The 26,314-nt window shown below is 40.6% G+C and overlaps 2 protein-coding genes across 10 annotated transcripts in view; both read left to right on the top strand.

The window, feature by feature from the left end:
- rasgrf2a (Ras protein-specific guanine nucleotide-releasing factor 2a) overlaps positions 1–15,618 on the top strand; it is a 48,666-nt gene extending 33,048 nt beyond the window's left edge. For 4 of the 9 annotated variants that reach the window (XM_082541441.1, XM_082541436.1, XM_082541442.1 and 1 more), the window contains 13 exons: positions 706–831; positions 1,476–1,565; positions 5,961–6,067; positions 10,992–11,104; positions 12,046–12,106; positions 12,204–12,233; positions 12,457–12,560; positions 13,129–13,213; positions 13,771–13,968; positions 14,052–14,131; positions 14,210–14,327; positions 14,979–15,047; positions 15,272–15,618. In XM_082541441.1, coding sequence (XP_082397567.1) covers positions 706–831; positions 1,476–1,565; positions 5,961–6,067; positions 10,992–11,104; positions 12,046–12,106; positions 12,204–12,233; positions 12,457–12,560; positions 13,129–13,213; positions 13,771–13,968; positions 14,052–14,131; positions 14,210–14,327; positions 14,979–15,047; positions 15,272–15,367 — 1,277 coding nt within the window. In that variant the 3' untranslated portion in view covers positions 15,368–15,618. Of the gene's footprint in view, positions 1–705; positions 832–1,475; positions 1,566–3,442; positions 3,803–5,960; positions 6,068–10,991; positions 11,105–12,045; positions 12,107–12,203; positions 12,234–12,456; positions 12,561–13,128; positions 13,214–13,770; positions 13,969–14,051; positions 14,132–14,209; positions 14,328–14,978; positions 15,048–15,271 lie in introns of those variants that run through there. The other 5 variants (XM_082541444.1, XM_082541439.1, XM_082541438.1 and 2 more) reach the window with 3 other exon arrangements.
- Positions 15,619–17,846: 2,228 nt separating this feature from the next.
- Positions 17,847–26,314, top strand: part of ckmt2a (creatine kinase, mitochondrial 2a (sarcomeric)) — an 8,906-nt gene continuing 438 nt past the window's right edge. The window contains exons 1-9 of the mRNA XM_082541514.1: positions 17,847–17,907; positions 19,414–19,590; positions 22,401–22,599; positions 23,099–23,194; positions 23,289–23,510; positions 24,305–24,390; positions 24,642–24,765; positions 25,758–25,892; positions 26,162–26,287. Coding sequence (XP_082397640.1) covers positions 19,448–19,590; positions 22,401–22,599; positions 23,099–23,194; positions 23,289–23,510; positions 24,305–24,390; positions 24,642–24,765; positions 25,758–25,892; positions 26,162–26,287 — 1,131 coding nt within the window. The 5' untranslated portion in view covers positions 17,847–17,907; positions 19,414–19,447. The remainder of the gene's footprint in view (positions 17,908–19,413; positions 19,591–22,400; positions 22,600–23,098; positions 23,195–23,288; positions 23,511–24,304; positions 24,391–24,641; positions 24,766–25,757; positions 25,893–26,161; positions 26,288–26,314) is intronic.

Here is a 26,314-nt window from a genome sequence, read left to right as displayed (position 1 = left end):
AAAGAAATCATTCTGATGCACATCATAAAGTACACACATTTCTTTTTCAAAAAAGTTTCTCCTAAATGTATGTTTAGAGTACAGTTAGGGCCTTTGAAATCTATGTCATCATAGATAAATGGTAAATGGCCTGCATTTGTATAGTGCTTTTCTAGTCCCTAAGGACCCCAAAGCGCTTCACACTACATTCAGTCATTCACCCATTCACACACTGGCGATGGCAAGCTACATTGTAGCCACAGCTGCCCTGGGGCGCACTGACAGAGGCAAGGCTGCCGGACACTGGCGCCACCGGGCCCTCTGACCACCACCAGTAGGCAAACATGGGGTTAGTATCTTGCCCAAGGATATTTGGCATGCAGCTAGGAGGCAGCCTGGGATCGAACCACCGACTTTCTGATTAGTGGCTGACCTGCTCTGCCACCTGAGCTACAGCCACCCGATCTCAAAGGGTTAAGAGACTAGGTTGTGTTTGGTCCATGTCACTTGGGATTGCTTGGCGGCTCAGTTAACTTGTTAATCTTAGATAGGAGATGGCTTATTTTCAGCATGTGCTCGATAGTCCCTAATAATATTTTAAGTTACTTTTGTTCTCTGTGTGTTTTACACTCCCACGTGATTGTTTTCTACCCTCAGTACTGTATACTCATTAAAAAATGCTCCAATACTTGTTTCAGATGTTACATGCAGTATATTCCTTAACAGCTGTCCTGGAGTCAGTATCCCTGGACAAATTCATTCCTGAGTCACCAGCTACCAGTGAGCCAGGTGACACATCCCCCTGCCGCTCGCCTTCAACACCGAGGCATCTCCGTTACCGTCAATCGGGAGGTACCAAATACACACACACACACACACACACAATTTTCTAAATCTCTAGAGGCATGGAAAACAATGAGTACACTAAACATGGTTTTATTTTTTCATGGTGCAGCATAGAAAATATATTTGTTGAAACTGATTCATTTCATTATTTCATGAAAAATATTAGCTTATCTTAAATTTTATGGCAGCAAGATGTTTCAAAAATGTTGGGATCTGAGTATGGCAGCATGGCAGCTGAGGCAGACCCTTTTTAATGGTCAAGGTGGCTGACAATAGAGGTGTAACCCCTACCAGTTACACTTCTATTGTAATTTTATAGTTATAGTAATTTTTTTCCTGATTTGAGGTTTGATTGCTCATTACACTGGTTGCTGGTGTATGCTGGTACTGTGTGTGAAGAGCTGTGGAAACCCCACAGGTACCTTCACAACACCACTTATATTTGTTTAATAATTTTATTTTTGGTGACTTTCTTTTTTGTCCCCATGCCAAACAACTTTCACATGAGATGACTATGTAAACAGATTTGTCCTCATAATATGATGATTACCAATAACACAAACATATTTACACATTATTTATAACAGACTGTGTAAAGCGAGCAGGCTCTCTTTTTCTTGCTGTTTTTTAATGTTTTTGACTCCTTGCAGTTACATCAGGGGAGACCTCTCGCTGCTCTATGTCACCAGCTTCAGCTTTTGCAATCGCCACTGCTGCTGCTGGACATAGCAGCTCCCAGGGTGAGCATGTCAACTCATCAAGATCCAAAGATGCACACCAGAGGAAGGGAACTGTTGCTTTGGTGTCATTTAAATTAATATTAAGAGGTTGCTAGATGTAATGATGGGCTCAAATCATCTGCTGCAAAAATGTTAGTGCTTAGAAATTCACAGCTTCTACTCTTGTACTCAAGAATGTTATACAGAAGGTAAAAAAAAAACTTTGATTCAGAGGATATTGAAATTGTTGACCCTATTTATTTGTCTCAGGACTCCATCAGGATTTTAAAAACAGTAGCTAAAAGCCTATATTTACAAACTTTTATTAGTTAAAATGTATGTGCAGTCGCCTTGTTGTGATGATGTATTTGATTGTAAAAGTCTCAAAGTTCTAATACTCTTCCATTTTTAATAGTACTATGCCTTTGTTTGTTTTTTGACATGTATATACTGTTACACTGGTGAATGCTCATATTCCATTCCCAGGGTTCCAAATTATGAGATAAATATGATTGTAAAGAAACTCTGTGAGCCCAAAGCTCAGGAAACAAACTCAGGCATTTTGAGGGAGTTTTTTTTCCTACTCTGGCTCTTTATGATGTCACGGAAAGTAGAAACACTATCCTGCCAAAAATATTCACTGGTCTGACTTCACACCCTCATGAACTTCAGTGATATCCCATTCTGAATCCATAGGATTTCATATGATGTCGACCCATGTTTTGCAGCTATAGTAGCCTCAGCAATTCTGGGATGGCTTCCCACAAGGTTAAAGAGAGTGTTTATGGGGATTTTTGACGATTTTTCCAGAAGTGCATTTGTGAAGTCAGACACTGATGTGGCTACCTAGTTTTCAAAACCTAATTTTTTGGAGGCAGAAAATCGAAATAAACTGTTTCCATTAGACCAAGGGTCTCAAACTCATGGCCCACATCACCTCTGCTCATGGCCCGTACATTGACATGAAGAAAAATAATGCAATTTAGCCCGTTACTTTTTGTTAGGGAGGATTTGTTTGTTGTTTGTTGAAATATTTGTGGGTGTTTTCTTGTTTGTTTGTTTGCTTTTTGTACTACTTGAGCAATAAAGATGACAGTGTCAGCAGTGGCCCACAGCTCATTTAAGTTTGAGACCCCTGCTTTAGAAAGTTGAGGAGCTTCACCAAGGCCCAGTATAAGACAAATATGCATCAATAAATGAATCATGCAAAGCTACTCTATTAGAGTCCAAGAAAAAAAATATATAACTGGAAATGTTGTTGTTGTTTTAGTGGCTTATTATTAATTTCTTTTTTTCTTTTTTTGTTGTCCCGTTTGGATCTTTAGCCATCAGAATTGTTGTCTTAAGGCCAAGAAAGATGCCAAGCGGATTTATTTTACCAAGTGGATCATCATGGCCTTGCCATATTGGTCCATTTTATTGACCTTTATTATAATTATGTATTTATTTTATTTTATTTTCGGTTGCTACAAACGGGACAGAAATGACAGGGAGATAGGACAGGGAGAAAGAATGAAAGAAAGAGAGGGAGAGAAAGAAAGAAAACCAAAGGGGAGAAGAGACAGTGAGAAAGGGGGGAAGAAAGAAAGAAAAACAAACAAAACACCTGGATCACCTGTATGGAGAAAAAAAAACAGAAGCGAAAACAAACAAAAAAGAGCAACATAATAAATACAGCACCATCACAATAAACTAGCTAGCAGTAGATAACAGTTTAATACTAAATATTAAACGCTATTGTGCAGCACGCAAGATAGACAGCGCACAATGTGCTTTGAGGCAGCAGCCAAGAAAGGTGTAGTCCACGTCTGTGAACACCCGTGGGTACACCTGTGTGCACACCTGTGTGGATCAGCATGCTTGTATTCCAAAGGTTTCTCCATGTAACGATCTGCTAGGGAGTGTGGGGAGCCATAGCCCCGTCCCCCAGGGCATGAAGCAGGTATGGAGGAGATCCAGGCCCCAGACATCCAGAGGCCCCAGAGTACGAGGACCCGAGGAGGACCACCAAAGGGGGGGAACCGTGCCACCCTCCTGGGAAGAGCTGAGTAGAGCCCCAAACGAGAGGTCACCCAGCAGCTACGGAGCAGAGGCCAGAGGGGGTTGCAGTGGCGTGCCCGCGGGCTCTGCCGGCAGCCAGCTGTGCCAGAGAGGACCGAGCTTCCGGCCCAGAGGCCCGAGGGCACCCCACCCCCCGGAAAGGGTCCAGCCGGGCCACAGGCGCCAGGCCCCACCAGTCGGCCACCAGGAGTGAGCCGGTACATACATGAGCGCCCAGCCCCAGTCAACAAGAACCACCAACACACCAACGTCTGAGGGCATCAGCCACCGGCAGGGAGTGTGGTGAGGGGAGATAGGCCTCCGTACTTTGGAGGGCCTGAGATGTACCCATAGAGGTTGAGTCTAAGACCCAACCTGACATATAGACACAGACGAACAGGCGCACGCGGACACAAACGTGCATTGCCACCCCCATATACACAACCAAATACTCGGCACTCACCCAACGTGTAGACAGACACAAATAGACACTGCACAGACAGTCACACTCCCCAAACATACTCTATATCCCAGGTCCAGGTACCCCCGCCCTCAGAGGTGCAAGCTGCACCTAGACCCAGGAGATGTAACCCTTCTCTCTGGGGTGGAGGCAAGCGGACCACCTCCTTATCTGCAGTAGCAGGGAGGCCCCACATCCCAGACCCCAGTCTGAGGCCAGCACCTCCTCCCAGCCCCCCAGCCCTGACGGCTAACAGAACCGGGGTGAGTGAAGACCCCAAACCTCCCTCCGCCCGCTCATATGTAGTGCTGCTGTGTGCTGTTCTAAAGTGCATTTAAAACACAGGAGAGCATGGTACTAGCTTCCTATCAGAGAGCAGCACGGCTCCTCCCGAAAACCCTCAGTGTCTATATGCATTTAAAATTGAGGGTAGGGCACCAGCGCCAGAGGTGGGTTGGAGTACACCGACCATCCTCTGGATGCTATAAAACGTGCCCACCCCTAAGGCCCTATATGTATGTGTTATGTGAGAGTGTGAGTAATGTGGATGTCTAGGTTGCAGAATAAAATTGAGGCACAGGCGGACAGAAGGGGACAGAGGGGGAGTACCTCCCCTGCACCCTGGTGACATACCTGCACCCCAAGCCCTGCGTGTGTGTGTGGGTGTGGTAGAGCGGGAAGAGGGAGGCAGCTGAGGATGGGGAGGGAAGAAAGGGAGGGGCAAGCGGCCTACTGGGGCCAGCTCCCCTGCTGACCCCAGTAGGCACCCCCACACTCTGGAACCCACCAGGGCAAGGGGGCCCAGGCCCATCCGGACCGGGGCCTGCAGCAGCAGCACCGCCCAGCCCCACAGAGTCCGGGGCAGCCCACCCGACTCCACCCCAGAGAAAACTGCACCCACCCCATCATCCAATCATCTCCCAAATTACACAAGACAATAGACACCCAGGTTGAGTTCATTCTCTACCTCTCCTATATATCTCCCCCACCTGCAGAGTGAGCTCCTGTAGAGAGGAGACCACCTGCAAAGATATAACAGCCTCCCCACCAGTTAGAGAGCCCCGTAGTTGGGCCGATGCACCAGAGGTCCCCTGCACTGGGGCTGAACCCCCTGCACCCACCCGCCCACAGCTCCGGCAACACAACAGCCAGGACCCAAGCCCCCAAGGCCCAGCCAGAGCCCCAGACCAGGGGCGGAGCACCCCCAGACCCCCAAGCCTCCCCGCCCATCCCGGACCCACCCAGGGGCAGCCAGGCTACCAGGCCAGTAACCAACGTCCGCCAGCACAGACCCTCCCCCATCTCCGCTGTACGCAGCCACAAGGAAAGCACCATCTAAGAGCCACCAGAGCCCCTAACTAGGTCATGGCCACATCCCCCGGGTTAGGCCCTCCAGGGAAAACGTCCCTAGGGAATCCCCAGACGCCCTAAGGCTTATTATTAATTTCTTACAAGTGGCACCAGTATTAACCTTTGCACCTTGTAAACTTTAGCAACACTTTATGATTTATTGTCTTCTCCATTTTTTGTAAATAATTCTGCTGTTTTGGTGCGGATATAGCTCATTTAGTTGAATGGACCACTTATATGTTATAAGGCTACCTACTGGACAGGTGCAGGTTCAACTCTGCCCTGGGAAATTTACTGCATGTCATTCCCTCTGCTTTATTGTCAGTAAAAGCTAAGAGCCAAAAATAAATATGTATTAAAAAAAATACACACACCACACACACACACACACACACACACACATATACATATACACATTTATGAGTAGGTTGAGTAGTGCTAGTAACTTAACATTAAAATGAAAGCCAAACCCTGAAAGGACCATGAAAATTTTCTTGATACCAAAATAATAAATGTTGCCTGACATAACATCTTTAATGGCCATGATCTCTGTTTTGTCCTTCTAGGTTTTAACAATTCTGAGAAAGCCTGTGACAAAGAATTCATCATCCGCAGAGCTGCTACTAACAGAGTTCTCAATGTGCTGCGCCACTGGGTTTCTAAGCATTCCCAGGTAAGTCTTCCAGTTAAGTTATAAATTCACCTATTTAAGGACTCTGGTGATTTTCTGTTTCAGTATAAATAGTTGTTCCTGTGTAATGTCACTGTAGCTGTATAGTTGAGAACTCTGGGTAGTAGAGACAGGAGTCCCCAGACAGCAGTCTTCTTGTCTTGCGTATATATTTAATATTTATACAAAAATATTTATACATGGGTAGTCTTTGATGGTGTCATTAGAACAAGCAAAAGCTAAATAACAAAAACTTGCATGTAAGTGACTAATGAAAACCTTTTTGTTTTTAATTAAGAGTAATGTGGTATTTTAAAATGTGTTTTCATTAGCTGGAAACATAGTTGCAAAACTCCTTGCATGCTTCACACTAGTTGAGAACATATGGTCCAACACACATTAAAGTTAAGCTAATTGCCAAACTAATTTTTAGGGAAAGGCGTTATGGACCTTTGATCTTCTGGAGATAGCTCTTTATCAGGAGCAGTGTATGTTTTGGGTCGTTAGCAATTTGGTAGATTAAGCAACAACTCAGACCCAGTTTTCCTGCTGACTGCTGGAAGTTTTCATTCAAAATCTTTACATATCCTTCTGTCTTCATGATTTCTTCCACACTGACAAGATTCCCATTTCCAGATGCACTGAAGCATCCCTACAGCATAATACTAGTGTGTTTCACTATGGGAGTGAAACCTCTCTCTTCTTTCTATAAACATGGCAGCATCTGTATAGGCAAAAAACGCAATAATTTCTTCTCATCTCACCTAAGAATGCACTTCCAGTATGCAAAATCGGTCTCCAGGTTGTCCTTCGCGTACTGGCTTGAAGCTGTGTCTTCTGCAGACGTCTGCACCCTTATAGTTCACTCTCGTCCAGGGCTCTAGTGATTGTCTTCTTTGAAACTACAGTTGCTGAAGTTTATTTATATATATATATATATATATATATATATATATATATATATATATTCTATAACATAACAGCAAGCCCTAGTGCATGGTGCAATAAACCACTTTAGCTTCATTTGTGAGGGGTGAAAGTGGTATTAGTCAGTTTCGTCCATTCTATTAAAGCTTCTTTGGAGGAAGAGACCTGCTGAATAAAGACGTTTTATTGCCACTGCAGTAAAACGTGACACGGTAGATCTGTTGCCATTGAATCATCAAGCATTTTGGACCCATCACGACAGAAAGATTTTACTACATTAACAGAATGAAGAGCTGGACTTTAGGTGTTCTCTATAAAGCTAAGGTAGTAGAAATTGGTAGCAATTATACTGAAGATAAATGTTGCCTTCATGGCTCTTGTCATCTCCATGAAGAAGTTTTTAAAACACTGTTGTCTGTGGGAGGAGGAACTTCATGCTGAGCATCTAACCAAGAATAATACTGTGCTGCTGCCTTGTGTGTATATAGCTGACAATAAAAAAGTCAGCCATGTAAGTAAATGTGACCTAAGTAATGACTCATATGCTCTAGAAAGTTTATAAGAAACCTAGAGCTGGCTAACTGGACCATTGCTCAGCCCACCTGAAAGAGTTTGTTGTTGTGTTTGTTTTGATTGTTTCTTTTCTCCCGTCACTTTTTTCCCTCATGGAGGTACTTTTTGCTCTTCATGTCTTGTCTCCCACCCAGGAAGCATGGAAAAAGGTCAGCATCTTCCCCAGGGTAGCGAAAAGATTATAATTTTCATTTTACATTATATAAGATGCTATTTTTGCAACTGAATATTTAGCTTGGAAAGTAAACTTCTGTTGGTTGGTCCTAGGTTAAGTGTTATGTGGCCATGACCTTTAATTTTTTTTAAATATCATCCTACAAAAGTCAGTTCAGTTTGTGGCTTTTTACACGCTACTACTGCTGGTCTTATAGTTTTGATGTAATTTTCTAGACAGTTTTATTAATTTTTTATGATGCTTTGCCACATCTAACTTATTATAACAACATTGTAAACAGTGTAAAACTGCTACTTCTTCCTAAAAACATGGTCTTAATTGTTAACACTTATCTGCAAATTGCAGCTCTAACAGATAAAAAGGAGCCTAAAAAGTGACAAGTACTTTTGGGATTGTTTTGTTGTTGCATTTCCAGGACATCAGCAGTCACTATCATTTTCAAAGCGGGTGAAATTGATTCACATTGACCTATGCTTCATAACTGGAAAGATTATTACCCCTGAAGTTGGCTTTGTGTTATACTGTAATGATCAAGTGTTGTCATTTATTTATTTATTTATTTATTTATTTTTGAGAAATGTACTTTAGAGCCTCATGCTAACCATCCAGTAAGGTCTAAGGAATCTTCCAAGAATGGTGAGACAGAGAATTAATGGATCATAATTTCATTGCTCTAGAGGAAGTTAGGCCTGCAGTCTATGTTATCATGGCAATGTACCCCAATGGGATGTAAAAGATGCTGGGAAATTTAAAAACAAATGAACACAGAAAAATTAAAAACCATTGGTAAAGTTTTCAAAAGTGCATGTTAGAGTTATAATGTGTCTAATTAGTAGGTATATCTGATATCCCTGTGTTGGTGTTGTTCCTGTGTCGTCATTATAGGAGCAAGGTAGTTGTATTCACCTGTTTACCATACCTGGCATTGACAACTATAAAGAGGTGAGCACGGGTCAGATCAAAGTACCAACAGCTGACTTGGACCTGTTATTTCTCTGGTGGCCCTGTGGCTCTCCCATGCAGATGTTAAGATGCTGACTCAGTCAGAACCCAACATTTTAGCCTTAAATCTGATCCATGTTCACTCTACCTTAATGTTCATCAACACCAGGTCAGTTAGAATGCAGAATGGCAGTACAGATTTGCAGGCACCTCATTTCCAAACTGTGTAAGTTTTGTTTTGGAGAAATGCACAGAGGATAACAGGCAGCAATTCAGACTAGAGGTTGTAGTCACTCTTCTATGTGGTTTTTATGTAGATGATTGTCTTGTCACTATTGGTTCTGAAGAGGAGGCAGCTTCAAGCATTTGGTCCTCTCTGTGCTTAAGGAGGCTTTAAGTTCACCAACAAGCAACAGATTAGTAACAGACGAGTTATGCTTGCTACCATACCTCAGCAGGAGAGATCAAAGGTTAAGGACTTGGATTTGGACAGTGAAAACTTGCCAGTAGAGAGAGCATTGAGTGTTTAAATAACATTTAAGAGCAAACCTCTCACAAGGAGAAGGATATTATCCACTGTAAGTCCTCTCTATGACCCATTTAAGTTTTCGGGACCTGTTATGTTGTGTTATGGTATCTACTAACATCTGGGCTGGGATGACATGTTGCCACCCACTCTTGCACAAGCATGGACAATCTAGATGGATGACAGCTTGTACATTATAATACTGAGAGGCCCTTTAAATCTTATAACTTTGGAGATGTTGCTTCTGCTTCTGCTCAGTGTAATTCCACTGAAACAAACTAGCATTCCTCACATGCCCTTGGACATGTACAGCTCATTTAGCTGCGAGTAGAATGGACAAGGTGTTTAGAAAGGAGTCAAGGCAGTGATGTAAATTAATATTTGGACAAACTTTTGGATTTCATCATTTAATTTTCTTTCTAGATTGATCCGGGGGAGGGTTGCATGGTTAATTAGGTTCATTTGGAGCTTAGGAAGGAGACAGCTAAAAACAGCTTTGAATCTAGCCTAGGTCAGCTTGCCTGGCTTGAGGCAAGGCTTCAGAGTTAGTTGCTATTTGCTAATTCAGAAGAAGAAATATTCAGATGAGATCAGTGGTTTGCAGAAAGGTGAAATATGAAGAAGAGCAGTCACCTCAGTAGGCTTATTTTCAAGCTTATGGATGGCATTTTGAGAGTTGGGTTAGGCTTAGTAGAGCGCTATACCAGAGGAGGCAAGGCATCAGGTTTTATTGGCTTGGGATCTTCACACTTCTGACCTTGTGCTTCAACATGTACATCCAAAAACATGGCAGAGTGGACATTATCACATGCTTTCTCAGTTTCAGCAAAGCTTTTTGTTTCCAGGTGCAACTACTGCTACAATATAAGGAGGATTTTAGCTAAATATAGACTTCAAGCAGCAATGGGACGTCAGCTGATGATCTTTCCAGATGAATCTCCATTTACTCAGATTAGAGAGGATTGCTTTGGGCCTTCTTAGGTTAAGTGTGAAAGGCGTCTTACAGCGAGAGCTGTGCGACTGGAGGTGCTGTCATCTTTGAACACAGACGCCTTTATTAATGGTCTTGGGGCAATTTATTTCAAGACATGAGAATTTGAGGTATGATAGGATAATGTCAGTAATGAATGAGAACTGGAGTAACTGGAGGATGGAATCGGGCACAAATACATCAAATTTTTGCTAAGGTAAAGGTGTAGATAGGTTTTCAGTCCCCCCACTGGTTCACATCATAGTGAACTGCTAATAGGGTTTGTTCTGTCTCGAAAATACAAAATCTGGATGTGTCTGTCTCGCAGACCTGCATCTCTTCACCTGCTTCCTGCTCTCACTATAGATCACAATGTCATCTGCAAACATCATATTCCACAAAGACTATGTCCTTGCATTTTTCAGCCTTTCAGATTCCACCTTCTGTGTAAGATGTAGTCCAGCTGTGTTCACTTTCCTCCATTCTTATGCTTCACCCCATGTTCCTCCCTATCTTAAAGCACATGCTCACTAAAGTCATTTCCATCTCCTTGGCAAATTCTGGTTACTATTTGTTCCCCTGTATTTCTCTTCTTAACACCATACCTATCCAACACCTCTCATCACCTCTGTTCCCTTCACGTACAACCTCACCCTTTCCCCTTCCCACTGTCATATATGAGTGCAAGCTTAATTAGATGTTAAATACACAATAAACCACTGAAATGAATCTTTCTGTGAGTGCCCACTACTCTAATCTTAACTTCAAGTCTAAGCTTCCCTATAAATATATATGCATGTGTTGTTTCAATCAGGACTTTGAAATGAACAGTGAGCTGAAGGTGGGGGTGATCAGTCTACTAGAAGAGGTGTTGCGAGATCCAGATCTGCTGCCGCAAGAGAGGAAAGCTACAACAAACATATTAAGGTACAAAGGGATTGCTGTAAATATCATTGTGTACTTCTTTTTATCTACACACTGTCCTAGAATTTTTTTTCTGCAATAGGCAAGGTGAAGCCATAGACTGTGCATGCAAAATAGACTTAGTTAACATGTTGTCACCCATTAGTTTGCAGGCGGAAACTTCAGTGTAAGTGTTTAAGACCCTACCTTGCTTTTTCTGTAGTAAAAGTTTCCATATTTGGAAAAGAAGCTGGAGTGCTAAGATAGCACATTCTAGTGGGTTTGGTTATAGCTGTTATTGATAAACTGTAAGGGGGCAATGTGCAGACAAAGTGCAATTAGTAAATATCTGTAATTAGTAAAAGACTTATCCAAGACAAGAATTTCAATCATCAAAACTGAAGCACAAATTTCTTGTGATGGTCTATCCAGAACAGCTGCCTGTGTCTGTGCACCTGTCAGTCCAATCAGTTTAAGTCATACAAGTGTAAATCTAGGATGAGTGAGTTAAACAGGGTTTTGAGTGCCGTTAACCTAGGCATTTTAACACTAGAATTTATGCAGACAAAGTCACATTTATAGCAGATTGCCTCTAGGGTGAAGTAGGTAAACAGCAGATTACATATAAAAAGAACTGATACTGCTAATTCAGCTCCCTGTGTTGTTAGCCTCATGACCCTGCTTTTGCAGGTCCCTTTCAATAAAATAAACTTTATCTGAAAGATAGGCATAGCTACTGTGCTGTCACCCATTAGTTAGTGAAGACCCTTGTTGTTGTCACGTAACTATGGATGAATTACTTTTTCAAAAATTCATGCAAATTTTAGATCATGATTTTGAATGTTTAGTTGAGTTATTTTCATTGCAACACAAAGTGTTGTAGAGGTTTACATAATGTTCATGAGATCAGCTTTCATATGACTGGCACTGCATGTATGTAATGCTATGTCATTTTTGGTTTTCAGTGCACTTTCTCAAGAAGAACAAGATGATGCTCAGCTCGGGATGGAAGGCATATTACAAATGGTCAGTACTGTCATTTAGCAGAACGAGTTTCATAAAAGATTTTCCTGACAAGTTTATAACTTGTTTGTCGAAATCCTTTATCTCATGAATGACACAGAAGAGCTGCCCGCTTCTACACTTCATTGTGGTAAGAATAATGTCAGTAATGTCATGTCCTTGCCTTGTGAAAAATAGCCGCTGTGGTTACTCTGTATTGAGGAGAATTATGTTACCTCCCTCCTCAAATATCCACAGGTCGTTTCCTTATATGTGGACTTAATTTGTGTTTGTGTGGTACTGTAGTCCCCTGAAGAGCTTTGCAGTTTAGTACTGTTTTTTACACATGCAGTTTGTTTGTCTGTGTTTTCAAGGCGGAGAGTCCTAAATCAGAGTGTTTTGAGTCACTCTCAGCCCTAGAACTAGCAGAACAGATCACCTTGCTGGATCATATTGTGTTCAGGAGTATTCCTTATGAGTAAGTATGTTATACAAGACATTCAAGCTCTCCTTGCATCACCCTGGAGTTATTTAATATGATCATCTCTTTAAAATGTCTTTGTACAGCGCATTTGCCTATATTGAGTCTAGTTGGGTATCTCAACGTGCCTTAAGAATACAGCTGCCCAGTTTATAGTAAGTTAGCAAGTTAACAAATTATACAGTAATTTAACTAGGATTTATTGGCCTGCTAAAACACCTTAAATTAGATGTGTAGAGGACTATAAGCCTGGATCCCAGCAGAATAGCTGATATCATTGGCAGCCTACATCTAGTTGATGTAGGCTGCCAATGATATCAGCTGATCTGCTGGGATCTAGGCTGTTTGATTTTATGGTCTACCTGAACTAACAATATCCTTGATTAATATGATTAGCATAAAACAAAATTACACTTAAAGAAATATAGTATTTGACTCAAAGATAACTTCCCATAGGGGGCTAAAGATTTGGAGGAGTAAAGCTCAGAGATTGTAGGGAACAGATTATGACATGTGGACATACAGTATGTGTAACCTATGATTTTGGATATTTTCTGTCCTGCAGGGAGTTCCTAGGTCAGGGCTTTATGAAGCTGGATAAAACGGAAAGGACTCCATACATCATGAAGACCACCCAGCACTTTAATGATGTAAGACGGTGACTTTTTATCCTGAGCAGTGATGTAGTGGTGGGGCTTATAGGGAGTTTTATAAAAAGTCTGTGGTACAACAGTTGTCTCTCTTGTTCAGTCAGGGGCAAAAGCCAGACAGTTTCTTAAAAAGTGGCCAGTGACCACTACTTAGAGTCCAGTACACATGACATCCCTCTGTAAGCTAGAGGGAGACAGAACTGAAAAAGAGGATTTAACAGACTTAATAATACAAAAGCATTCAGTAATCAAAAAGTGGACATGGAAAAATACAAGTAAGAGCAGTGCCTTTAATTAAAATATATTTCTACATTTTAAATACTGGATTCTCAATGCTGAAGAATCAAAGGACGAGCTGCATTTAATAGCTGTCTTTCCTAAAATTTCAGTCTATAAAGAAGAAAGCTTTCACAATCAAACTAAATATATATGATTATCCACATTAGATTGGTGGTGTATTCTTTTGCCCACTAATATCAGTGACATAATTTGGCATATCACTGAAGGCAGACAGATTATTGGACACATCTCTCATCTCTCTATACCTTGCTTCACAGATGAGCAACCTGGTAGCGTCTCAGATAATGACCCATACTGATGTGGCCTCCAGAGCCAGCTCCATTGAGAAGTGGCTGGCAGTGGCTGACATCTGTCGCTGCCTCAATAACTACAACGGAGTACTGGAGATCATTGCTGCACTCGAAGGCAGTGCCATCTACAGGCTTAAAAAGACCTGGGCAAAAGTCTGCAAACAGGTTGATTCTCCTTTCAGAGAGCTGCTGAAAATAATACCACATCTGTGTACTGAAAAAATTACTCTTTTTTTCATTATTTTCAGACAAAGGGACTGAGGGACAGACTTCAGAAGATTGTGTCATCAGAGGGACGGTTCAAGAACCTCAGAGAGACACTGAAAAAGTAAATATAGCCAGTGAGCAGAGGAAAATGTCTCAAATCAGTTCATAAACACTGTACATTTCTGCTTTGTCTGCACAGCTGTAATCCTCCATGTGTCCCTTACCTGGGCATGTACCTCACTGACCTGGCCTGCATTGAGGAGGGGACACCCAACTTTACAGAGGAAGGCCTTGTTAACTTCTCTAAGATGAGGATGGTAAGGATTACACTTTCCTAAAACTGGAATTTGGCACAAAACTCACAATTCACTGTGCCTTAATGGTCTATATAGCAGAAAAAACTTTAAAAACATAAAATTTGAATCTGGATGTCAGTTATTGAGCTGCTTAAATCCGTTTGAGGCACATATGCCATACTCTATTGAATACTGACTAACGGTCATCTAGGACTTGATTATGATGATCTATTTAGACATTGAACATCTATGCACACAGCCCCTGTTTTTGTCCATCTTTGTGATATGATACTACAATACCTAAAGTCACGGTTTCCAGAATTTTGTCTTAAATAATTTAATACTTGCACTGAATATCTACCTTTACTACTGCTGGAGGCCTAAACAATACTATTGAACTGGCTCTCCAAAAGGCCTGTACTCTGTGCATCTTTTTTAATGAGCTTGTTTCAGATATTTCCTTCGAAATACAAGCATGTAGCAGGGAGTAATTTCAGGTTATTGGTTAGAGACTAACAAGTCTCTTACCAGGACAGCGAGTGAACCCCCCACCCCCCTCACACACACACACACACACACACACACACACACACACACACACACACACACACACACTCTAGAAAAAAACATCATGTCTGAAGCATTCCAGTAACTTTGTCCTTGGTATCTCAGATTTCTCATATCATCCGGGAGATCCGTCAGTTCCAGCAAACACCGTACAGGATAGAGCACCAACCAAAGGTGTGTCTAATTAGATATTTGTAACGTGTAATTATTGTTAATGATTTTTTTAAGCAGATTTATATGAGCTGTTTACATAATTAAAAAAATATACTGAAGCCAGTTTAGCAGGAAAATGTGTTTAATAACAAACAATCAATATCAGAGTAAGTGTATAATTTTTCACTGCTTAACCTTCAAAAAATCCAAAATCTTTAAATTTAACTTATCTCATTCCATTCCAGGTGACTCAGTTCCTGCTGGATAAAAGCCTAGTGATTGATGAAGATACCCTTTATGAACTCTCACTCAAGATTGAACCCCGACTACCACCTGGCTAACTGCATCTTCTAAACAGACATATAGTTGATATATATACAATTTCTAGCTCAGAGCAACACATTCATTCATTCATTACACAGCAGGGGTTGTTACATAGAATGCCATCAATCACTGCGCTTGGGAAACTCAGGAGAAAATGTGCCTTACTGAAGTGTGTATTTAGTGAGCAGACTATAAAACAGTGGTACAGTTCTGTTACCTATTCAAAGTTGTCCTTACAACATATCAGTTTTCTGTAACACAAATCAAATGAACACAAACTAGTTGCACTAGTTTACACAGTAAGTTTGGGGTTGTTGGGGTTGTTGGGGACCCTGTAGCAAGTAATCAAGTAATTGCATAATTGAGTAACTGAGAAAGTCTGTGTGTGTGTGTGTGTGTGTGTGTGTGTGTGTGTGTGTGTGTGTGTGTAGACATGCTGGGTTTCCTAAACAGCTGGAGTACGTCACATATTTTATCTACTTTAATACTGTCTGTTTCACAGGAGACGTTATCTAACGCTTCGCTTTTTATCTTTTTTTAATCTTACGCTATGATAAAAAGGAAAAATGAAAGCTTTATGTTCTTACAGATTCTCTCGCATGTCAGAGCAAAAATCCTTAAAGTTTAAACACATTGCAGGTTTTGAAATATGCTCATTACAGTTTTTAAGACATTTTTCTTTCTCTTTACAATCAGATCCTGTCTTTTGAGTTTTTTAATGTTTATGATTTTGTACACAAAACTTTTTGAGCTTCACTTTTTGAGAGTTGGACTCAAGGGGTTCTTTCATGCTACAAAAGCATAGTGCCACATATTCTTGATATGTGGCACTATTCTTAATAGTTCCCGTCAATGTGATCAATTTTTCATATTCATATTTCAAACTCTATTGAGTGTATTAGTGAAATAGTAAGATCTTTGCACTATTAATTTATTATTAATTCAAAGATTTTCATTAGACTGTAATTTTGATTATAACATGAATATAGTGTGATTTCCCCTGAACTTAAAATTTTGTGCTTGTTTGATGTCTTTGGGATGTGGTAGGGATGGGTTATTGGGTCTGGGGGCGTATTTTTTGCCATTTCAAAGGTCCGGGATCTGCTTTCTTACACTGCTGCATACTTTGAAGTTACAGTTTTGCTAATGTATTTATAAGCTTAAAAATAAAATAAAAAATAAACTGTTCAAACTGTAATTCTGATGCACATTGTTGTTTTATCAAGCAGAAAGAGGACACATAAAATCATCAAAAAGAAAAAAAATGAACACACATTGTTGCCAAAATAAAACTTGCACACAGACTAATGCAAGTTCACTGAGAAGAGATCACTTGGAAGAATTGAGCATGATTTACTGAGATATTGAAAAATAATGGATTTCATAATTAGACTCATGACCCATCATGGCAGACCAGAATCTCAGCAGTCATAGGATTTAGGACGCCCCCACCCCCCACCCCCACCCCACCCCACCCCCAAAGTCTAGATGCTGGTGGTTGCTGGTGAAGATGAAGACTGAGGGTCTGTGAGGTTTAGACGGGGAGCAGGTAGGTTGTATGAAGGAGAGCCTGAAAGGGAGAATGACTGAGAGCCCATATTTAAACTATGCGAAACAGGGGTTGGTTTAACGATTGCAAGAAGATGATTGGACTAGATTAATGATGTCAGCACTGAGAGTGACAGTGTGGGAAAATGTCAGTAAAAAACATGGCACAAAAACAGAAAACCAAATAAAAAGTGGGTTGAAAATTGGGTTGCAGATGTGCAGCAACTGTAAGGAAAGCAGCCAAAATTGTGTGCCCTACATAAGCATAAGCAGGGTATGAGTTGAGCCATCGGCCATAATATTACACTCTCTCTCTCTCTCTCTCTAAATTCATTTCCCTCTCGCCCTTGCGGGGGTCTTTACCCCTACTTAAAGCTCGGTTCCTCTACCAGATTCCTGGGACCTTGAGGTTCCTGCATCTTTGCTGTTCCAAAGACTGAAGTCTTCTGGACAGAGAGTCTTCTGGGATCTGCTGGATCTTAATCAAATAAAACAAGCTGCACTGAAGTTTACCCATACCCATGCAGCTTATTAGCTGACAGTGCATTGGGAGGACAGTACTTGTGTACAAAACTCTAAGGTTTATACTGGGAGATCTAGTTTCTCTTGGTATTGGCTACAGTGAGTCTAGTTTAACTACCTATCCACATAGGATTTTCTCACTAAATTTTATCCATGGGATTTTTGTAATGTGCAAATATTGAATCCTCTAACTCAGGGCATGGCTGCTGCTGTACATAGCTCTCATGGTCACAGAAGTGGAACAAGAGATCATTTTCAAATATCAAGGTCAAACTGGACAGTGATATTGGAGCCTTGGTGGTCATGGTTAATCATGGCTCAGCAGAAAGCATACTATACGTCCATTGGCTTATAATTATTTCTTTCTGAACTTTTGATTGGCTCCGACCTTCTAATCCCACATGACGGGGTGGAGCCTTGTGTAAGAGGAGAGTGAAAAGCTGTTTAACAAGAGACCCTGAGCAAGAAGGCAGCAGCTTTTCTACAGGTACTGTATCTCCTTTCTCTTATTTCTCCTACAGAAAGCCTTCATTTGCTTCCAATACTTGGGAAAATTATTGAGCTGGTTGTAGAGCTAGTATTAAAGATCCAGGCTGTATACAAAAAAATTGCATGCTTTTGACATTCAAAATTAATGTGAAGTTTAAAAGCTATGGACAAGGAAAGCAGGTGGAAGGTGAAGCAGGATTTGATGATGATTTCAAGGTGATATGTAAGCAAACAACAGGAAGAAACGTAGAAAATCAAACAGAGAGTAGGTGCTTTTTTTTTTTTACATGAAAAGTTTCCAGTTAAAAGGTCACAGCAACCAGGGGAGGGGACAGTGATCTTAGAGCATCTGTAAGATCTCATAATTTTCAGTGTTGGTTAGTAGAGGTGGTTTCTCACAGGCTGATCTCTAGAAAGAACTCTTGCACTCTCTTTCCACCTGTTTTTCATCCTGATACATCAGCTCTCCTGTACACTTCACCTTCCAACTGCCTTGTTTCCATCTGTCTGTCCCACTGCCTTATGAGGTTCTGGTCTTATGACCAGTTCTGAATGTCACCGTCTGAGCCAGGCATGGCTTGGATCTTGACACTGAATCCTGGCAGTGCAACCGCCTTCCACCAATCTATAAATACTACGCCCATTGACCCACAGAGTGAACTGCCTTTAACCTACACAGAGAAAGGAAAAGCCTTAGAGTGGGACAAACGGAGCTCATAAAAATCATGTGACTAACTGAGTGACTTTTAATTTCAGGTCTGACTCTGATTAATAGGACTAACAACGACCTCACAGCTCCCCTCTATATAAAGACACACTCTCATGGACACAATCCACAGAGGATAAGCTAAAATTTGACCTTCCAGGCCAGGTCCATGAAACTAAATGAATTGCTTTTGTGGGACATTTCGACAAAATTAACAAGAATGATTATTAAAGCCATTTCTTTTTGAATAAATGTCGCATTTTTTGTTAGCTTACGGCTGACTTCTCACTGTTCAATAGCAAAGCATTAGTGTCATATGAAACCTGCCATTCTGTGTCATATGAAACCTGCCATTCAGACTGCGATAATAACACTAAGAGTGTTTGCCAGAGCCTCCCATGGTCTAAGCTTGATATAATATTGAATAAAACTTTTCATGGGTGAAAGGTCATTAGATAAGAGCAAGTTAGGCCTAGATTGTTCTGGGTATCCTACCTTAATCTTTAGAACTCTCACTACAATCACATCCCAATCCTCAGCCCTAACCCTGACCTGATCCTTTTTTGGATTTTTTTCGCAGTTTTATTCTACACCCCAAAACTATAACATCATGACAATGTGATTGGTCACTTGCAATGCTGAATTTACAGCAACATTTATTATGATGATCCAGGGACACCACAACATGAGGATACTAGATACACATCAGGTGTCCATTTCCACTTTGCCTGTACGTGTATATGTTAGCACCATTCACAAGTCATCAACAAAACCTTGCTTTTGTGTTTTTATATGTAGTCCTTTTGCTACTGAAAACCCAGCTAGCAGAAAAATGGCAAGCTCTTTCACACGCCTGATCTCCAAGCGCAATACAGCTGTGCTGTTGGCCGGCTTGGGAGCAGGAACAGCTGGATTCTTGTTGAGTGAAAACAGTTCTCTGGCTGCTGAGGCAAAGAAGAAGCTTTACCCTCCCAGGTAAGACAGGTCAACATTAGCACCACTAATGCCACCAAGGGGTGACCAGTTGTAAAAAGAACTTGGTTGGCTAGAAATCTGTTAGAACATTACCATTTGGCTTCCTTGTTCTATGACCTTAATAGTTTTTTATTTTTTGAAGAATTTATGATCTCAGTGCAACTAAAGCTTTACTTTGTAAAATATGACAACAATTTAAAAAAGGAGGATAAAACCAGGGGTGCGCTAAGATTCAGCCTACATTACCTTGTTATTGACAGGTTGTTACAGTATATTTACACATCGCTCAGTCACATCTGCCCCTCACTGGCTATGTACGGCAGGGGTGTCCAACTTCAGGTCTCAAGGGTCCTGCCAGTTTGAGATATCACCCTAGGTCAGCACACCTGAATCAAATGATTAGTTCATTACCAGGCCTCTGGTGAACCTTAAGACAGGCCATTTATATAGCCCTATAAATCAGCTATGTTGGACCAAGGACACATCTAAAACCTCCAGGACACCGGCCCTTGAGGCCTGGAGTTGGACACCCCTGATGTGTGGTTTCAAAATACCAAGTGGCAAATGATACAATTCAACTAGTTAATCTATGGGCATGTCTGAAAGACATGAAGTTCCTGAATGACATTCTAAATTGAGAGAAAACTAAGGTTATTTTACTCTACCCTAAAAATATTAAAACATGGCCTCTCACCAGAATCTTATGCTAGGTGGCATTACCTTAGCCCCCAGTAACAGTGTGAGGAATCTTGGAGTCATTTTTGACCAGGATATGTTCTTCCATTGATAACATTTGCAGGGATATCTTCATCCATTTGCGCAATACCACTAAATTGAAAATTAAGTTTAAAACTTTTCTTTTTGATAAAGCTTATAATTACTGCTGACTTAGTGACCCTGAACCTCAATCCTTAGTTCTGCTGCGTCATCTTTTCACTCTCTGGTGATGCTATACACCACTATTATATTTAACCATTAATAGTTAATGGCTCTCTCTTTCATAGCGCGCCTTTTGTCCTGTCTCTCCCTGCTCACTTCTATTTCCCTTTCCCCCAACTTCCCCTTGAGCCTGCTGGAGGCTTCTTCCTGTTAAAATGAAGTTTTTCCTTTATACTGTCATCTAGTGTTTACTCATGGGGTTGACTTTCTAATATTGTTGTGCCTTTACACTAAAATATTGTAGGGTGTTTACTGTTCAATATAAAGTGCCTTCAAGCATGAGTTGGTACTACACAAATAAAACTGAATTGAATAGAATGATGTCACAGTGGCTTTGTACATCTTTCATATACACTCTATGCTTAAGCAAGAAGAAAGACAGTCAAAAGTGAGGTGAAAGAGTAGGTTACATCATAGGGACTGATGACAATAAGAGATGTGAGGATTGAAGCAAAAAGTTCTTTCTGCAGTAGATGACCTTGACCAGTCAGTGAGTAGGTATTAGACTGCAATTATCTCCCTTAAAAACAGACAGACCAACTACGTGCCTCACATCACTTGCACATTTCATAAGAGTGACTCACTACAAAATGTTTCCATAACAGAAATAAGCAGAAGGTGACATCACTAGACTGTTTATGAACTGATTCATGTGTTCAAAGTAAAAGTACCCTGCATACTGTTTTGTATTTTCTATATAACAAGTTATTGTTTCACAGCAATTTTCCAACTTCTGGGATAAATAAGGGCTTTCTGATCTCATCTTATGCACTGAGCCTGCAGCATTAATAAACATGTGTGGATTGTGTCAACACAGTCCAACTAAACATCTGAGAGTTTCAAAGAGTACACAATGTCATGTCAGATATGCTGGCGATGTCTTGCAAGATCAGTGACGCTCTCACATTTCATCTGGGTTACCTTTGGCTCACTCTCACTTACTTTTTCACACTGTATTTTATGCTCTCCCCTTTTACTGCCTTTACCCACTCATCCTATGCATACATAGAGTACACTTGCTTCTCTGGTGGCTGAAGATAGATTTTTCTGATAGTGTGCTCATATTTAGGCTCCAGGATAAATTTGGAATGATTTGAAGCCTACTTAGTGCCACTGCATGCTGGATCAGAATCTAAAAGCACCTTAAGTTCCTAATAGTTTTACACAATATAAAGATTCAGAATTTAGCCACTGACTCCATATACTCTTTGTCCAATATTAGATTCCTGATATTGATGAACTCTCTGATTCCAGAGTTATAGTACTCTTACCCCCTAAATGGCAGCTAAGTTTAGCAGCTAGTTGAGGACAAATGGGAGCCACCAGTAGCTATTATCAACCTCTGGCTCTCTTTCATTGCATGTCTTTTGTTCTGTCAAATGGCTGCCCCTCCCTGAACCTGGTTCTTCTGGGGGTTTCTTCCTGTTAAAAGGGAGTTTCTCCTTTCTACTGTTGCCAAGTGCTTGCTTAGATAGGGTCATTTTATTGTTAGGGTTTTTCTCCATTATTGTATGGTCTTTACCTTATAATATACAGTGTCTTGGGGTGACTGTTGTTGTGATTTGGCGCTATACAAATAAATAAATAAAAACCCCTAAGTTAGCAAAATAAAAGAACAAAAATTACCTAAAAATCTTTCCCCCAACCCCAAACCAACAATGTACACATCAAATTGTCTATTTGCTTACAAATGAGATATCTCCAGGTTAACCAACTGGTATTCTGTACCACAGCTATATGCTAGATCAGCACTGAATACGTTGAAGGGAAAATTATGTTGTCAACATTAGCTGGAGTAAGAAGGAATATTATTCCAGGGGTGTCGTAACTCTCAAAACTTTTACATTTCTTCAATCCGTCTCCTCTTGAAGCTCTGATTACCCTGACCTGAGGAAGCACAACAACTGCATGGCCTCTGCTCTTACTCCAGCTATTTATGCCAAATTGAGGGACAAAGTCACCCCCAACAACTGGACCCTTGACCAGTGCATCCAAACGGGAGTCGACAACCCTGGACACCCTTTCATCAAGACAGTGGGTTGCGTGGCTGGTGACGAGGAGAGCTATGAGGTAAAACAAAGTGGGTTTTGTTTAAATTATCCACTGAATAACCTGTGCTTATCTTAATAATAATCAGTATATTGATTAATTGTAAATCTGGTAATACGTGAGAACTCAAAAACTGAGGCAGTAAGGTTAAAAAAAAGCATGCCTCATATCACTTGCACATTTCATAAGAATTACTCACTACAAAATGTTTCGACAACAGAAGATAGCAGAAGACTTTTTATGAACTGATTCATATGTTCATAGCTAAAGTATCATGCATACTGTCAGAAATGATGTGTCATTATACAGAGTGTAGTACCTGAATGAAAGTATGGTTGGAACAGTCTTTTTTCCCCATTAAGCCAGTAACTGTTGATTCTTTGTCATAGAGCTGATGATTATCCTTATTATAAAGGTGCAATTCCACACCGTCTATATCATAAGACATCAACTGTCAAAGTAAACTTCTGACTTCCTGAAACAAACCTACACTGCAGACTTTGTTTGCTGGTGCTTCTAGGTGTTTGCTGAGCTCTTTGACCCTGTCATCAAAGACAGACATAATGGCTATGACCCCAGAGTCATGAAACATCCTACTGACCTGGATGCCTCCAAGGTTAGACCATAGCTTCTTGCCACTATAATTTCAGTGCATCCATATTCGATTTCTACACGTATGAAACACTTGTCTTTGCCTTTGTCCTTTCCAGATAACCCATGGCATGTTTGATGAGAATTATGTTCTGTCATCCCGGGTGCGTACTGGCCGTAGTATCCGTGGGCTTAGCCTCCCCCCAGCCTGTTCGAGGGCTGAGCGCCGTGAGGTGGAGCGGGTAGTAGTGACAGCCCTAGCTGGCCTTAAAGGAGACCTGGCTGGACACTACTACAGCCTAGAAGACATGACGGAAAAGGAGCAGCAGCAACTTATTGATGTCAGTTAATCATTTCAGAGAAATGTATACGCTTTCCTTTATATTTAGACTTATGATTTAATGTTATTTGTAATTATTATTTTGTGTGAATGGTAAATTTAAAAATGGTAAATATAGAGATTTATGGGGTGGATGTTTCTTTGGCACCCAGCACTTTGTTGGGTATCCGTTTAGCTTACTGGTTAAACAGGCACCATATGCCTTACAGCTGAAATGCAGTGGCTTGATTTCAGTCTAACCTGCAGCCCCTTGCTGTATGTCTTCTCCTTCTCCTTCTCGCCCTCTTTCCTGTCTACTCTTCACTGCTGAACTGCCAGATAAGGACAAAAATAAATCTTAACAAAATATGTTGCTTAAATAGAGTTTAAAACTTTCCAAACTGAAATAAGGCTTTCAACAGAAGGTGAAGAAACAGCAGCTGTGGCTTTATGTTCAGGTCATCTGCAGGGATATCAACTGACAGTGAAATGGGATAAGCTGTACTCTTGCATAATACCACTTTGAACCACAAGATGGTGCAGCAACCCCGTGTAGCTTCTGTAAAGGCTGTTCATCTATATTTATATATATATATTTATTTATTTTTTGAGAATATATATTTTTAAATCCATTTTTTAAAGACTAATCTCATTGCAGCCTCAACAATACCTATTAAAAAAGACCAATGCCCTTTTATATATGACTCTTTGAAATCTTTTCATCACCAAATTGTAAAGAAGTCTTTCTTCCCTTTAAAATCTAAAAATCTACATCTCTTTCCTTCTTGATCCTCCCTTAACCATTCCCACCTGTAGGATCACTTCTTATTTGACAAGCCTGTCTCTCCACTGTTGACATGTGCCTTTATGGCCAGAGACTGGCCAGATGCCAGGGGGATCTGGTATGGTCTATTCAGTTCTTGTGCATGTCCGCTGCTGTGTGACGATGTATGAGTTATTATTGTGCCTGTTCCTGGAAACTGAGCCACTAAAACAGCAGGAAGTTTGATGCTGTGTTTTCCATTTGGTGTGCATAGCTTTTTATAAACGCATGTTTTTGCACAGACGACAAGTGTGAATATCAAAGTGCCTTGTGTCATGAGTCATCAGCAGTAATGAAAGACGAGTAGTTTTCTTGTTTTCTTTTCCTCAGGCACAACAATGATAAGACCTTCCTGATCTGGGTCAATGAGGAGGACCACACCAGAGTTATCTCCATGGAGAAGGGCGGCAACATGAAGAGAGTGTTTGAGAGATTTTGCAACGGACTCAAACAGGTACAGTGGAGTGTGATGTCAAACAGAGTAAAGGGATATCATTTTGATAATTAGACAGTCTTTTTTGTGGCTGCTAATGTTGCTGAGTTGTATCAGGCTGAAATATCTCAATTATTACTCAGTTTATAAACATTCGTGTTTATACACGAATTGTGTCAAATTTCATATTTGACACATCTTCATTTCAGTCATCAAAAAGGATTATTCTTTGTGACACATTAAATCCACTGTGAGGTGCAAACTCAGCTGTTGTAACTCTGTTTGGCCACTGGTTTAAAAAATAAATGCATCACACTCCCAAACTGTATATAAAAGATGGGCAAAGCCACCATTCCATTCCTGACAGGTTTTAATAACGTTTCAGCATTTTAGTCATTGTCATGTTGTTTTTGGGGACCAAAAGAAACCATATTTGGACAAGAGGGTAGAACTTATTAGCTAGTACTACCTAGCTCGATTAGCAGGTTGGATCCATTAACTATTCAAAGACATATACCTGTTAAGTAGCAGACTTATAAAATACTAGAATTTCACTCACCAAAATTATGTGCATTGGCTTGATTATGAGCCAGGCTCCAGTGGCCACTAGAGGAACTGCATTTCATTAATTTAGCTATGTTACTTCACATGTCAGCACTATCCAATTTTGGTCATTTGGGGCATCTGAAAACAAGTGTCATAATTCTGAGTCTTTGATCCAGCACTTTGAGTGTTTTAAAATTCTGTTTATTAATAAATAATTTCTGTTTGATGACTAGTTTACTTACAGTCTACGTTTGAAAAAGGGAACAAATGTTATATATTATCTATCCTGAATCATAATAAAAGAAAACTGCATTTATTTCATTATGTACTTATTTTGTTAACATGAAAACTCCTCAAATTTCAAACTTCTCAGCTCTCAACTAAAGCGCTGCAAAAAGTGATTATCTTGCTCAACTATTATGTATAGATAAAATGTGATTGGGCAACCATGAACATACTGTTTACAGGTGGAGCACCTGATCCAGGAGAGAGGGTGGGAATTCATGTGGAATGAACGTCTGGGATACGTCCTCACATGTCCGTCCAACCTGGGCACCGGCCTCAGGGCGGGTGTCCATGTACGCCTGCCAAAACTAAGCAAGGTAATATAATGACACTATAACACTATAATTTTAAGTTCTGTTCACTTTTATTTAAATATTTTCAATTTACGACAACAGTTGTCTCATGGGACTTCTGTCAGCTAATTTTTAAAGGTTTCTATAATCCAAATTCTTCCTCATGATCTCATCTAGAATTTTTTTTAAATCCCCCAAAAAACCCAACTTCTATTCATGTTATTATTTCTGTTCTTGAAAAAGAAATCTTTTAACTACAGTTTCAACATGTTATAAATGATTCCAACTTACAGGACACACGTTTCAGCAAAATCCTTGACAACCTGCGGCTGCAGAAACGCGGCACAGGGGGAGTCGACACGGCTGCTACTGGTGATACCTTTGACATTTCCAACCTTGACCGTCTGGGCAAATCTGAAGTGAGGAGATTCTTTTGTTGCCCTTTG

The sequence above is a fragment of the Aulonocara stuartgranti genome (assembly GCF_965226115.1).
Source record: "Aulonocara stuartgranti genome assembly, chromosome: 7".
NCBI lineage: Eukaryota > Metazoa > Chordata > Actinopteri > Cichliformes > Cichlidae > Aulonocara > Aulonocara stuartgranti.
Note: the sequence above shows the minus strand (reverse complement) of the source record. Positions and strands in the feature narration are given on the sequence as shown.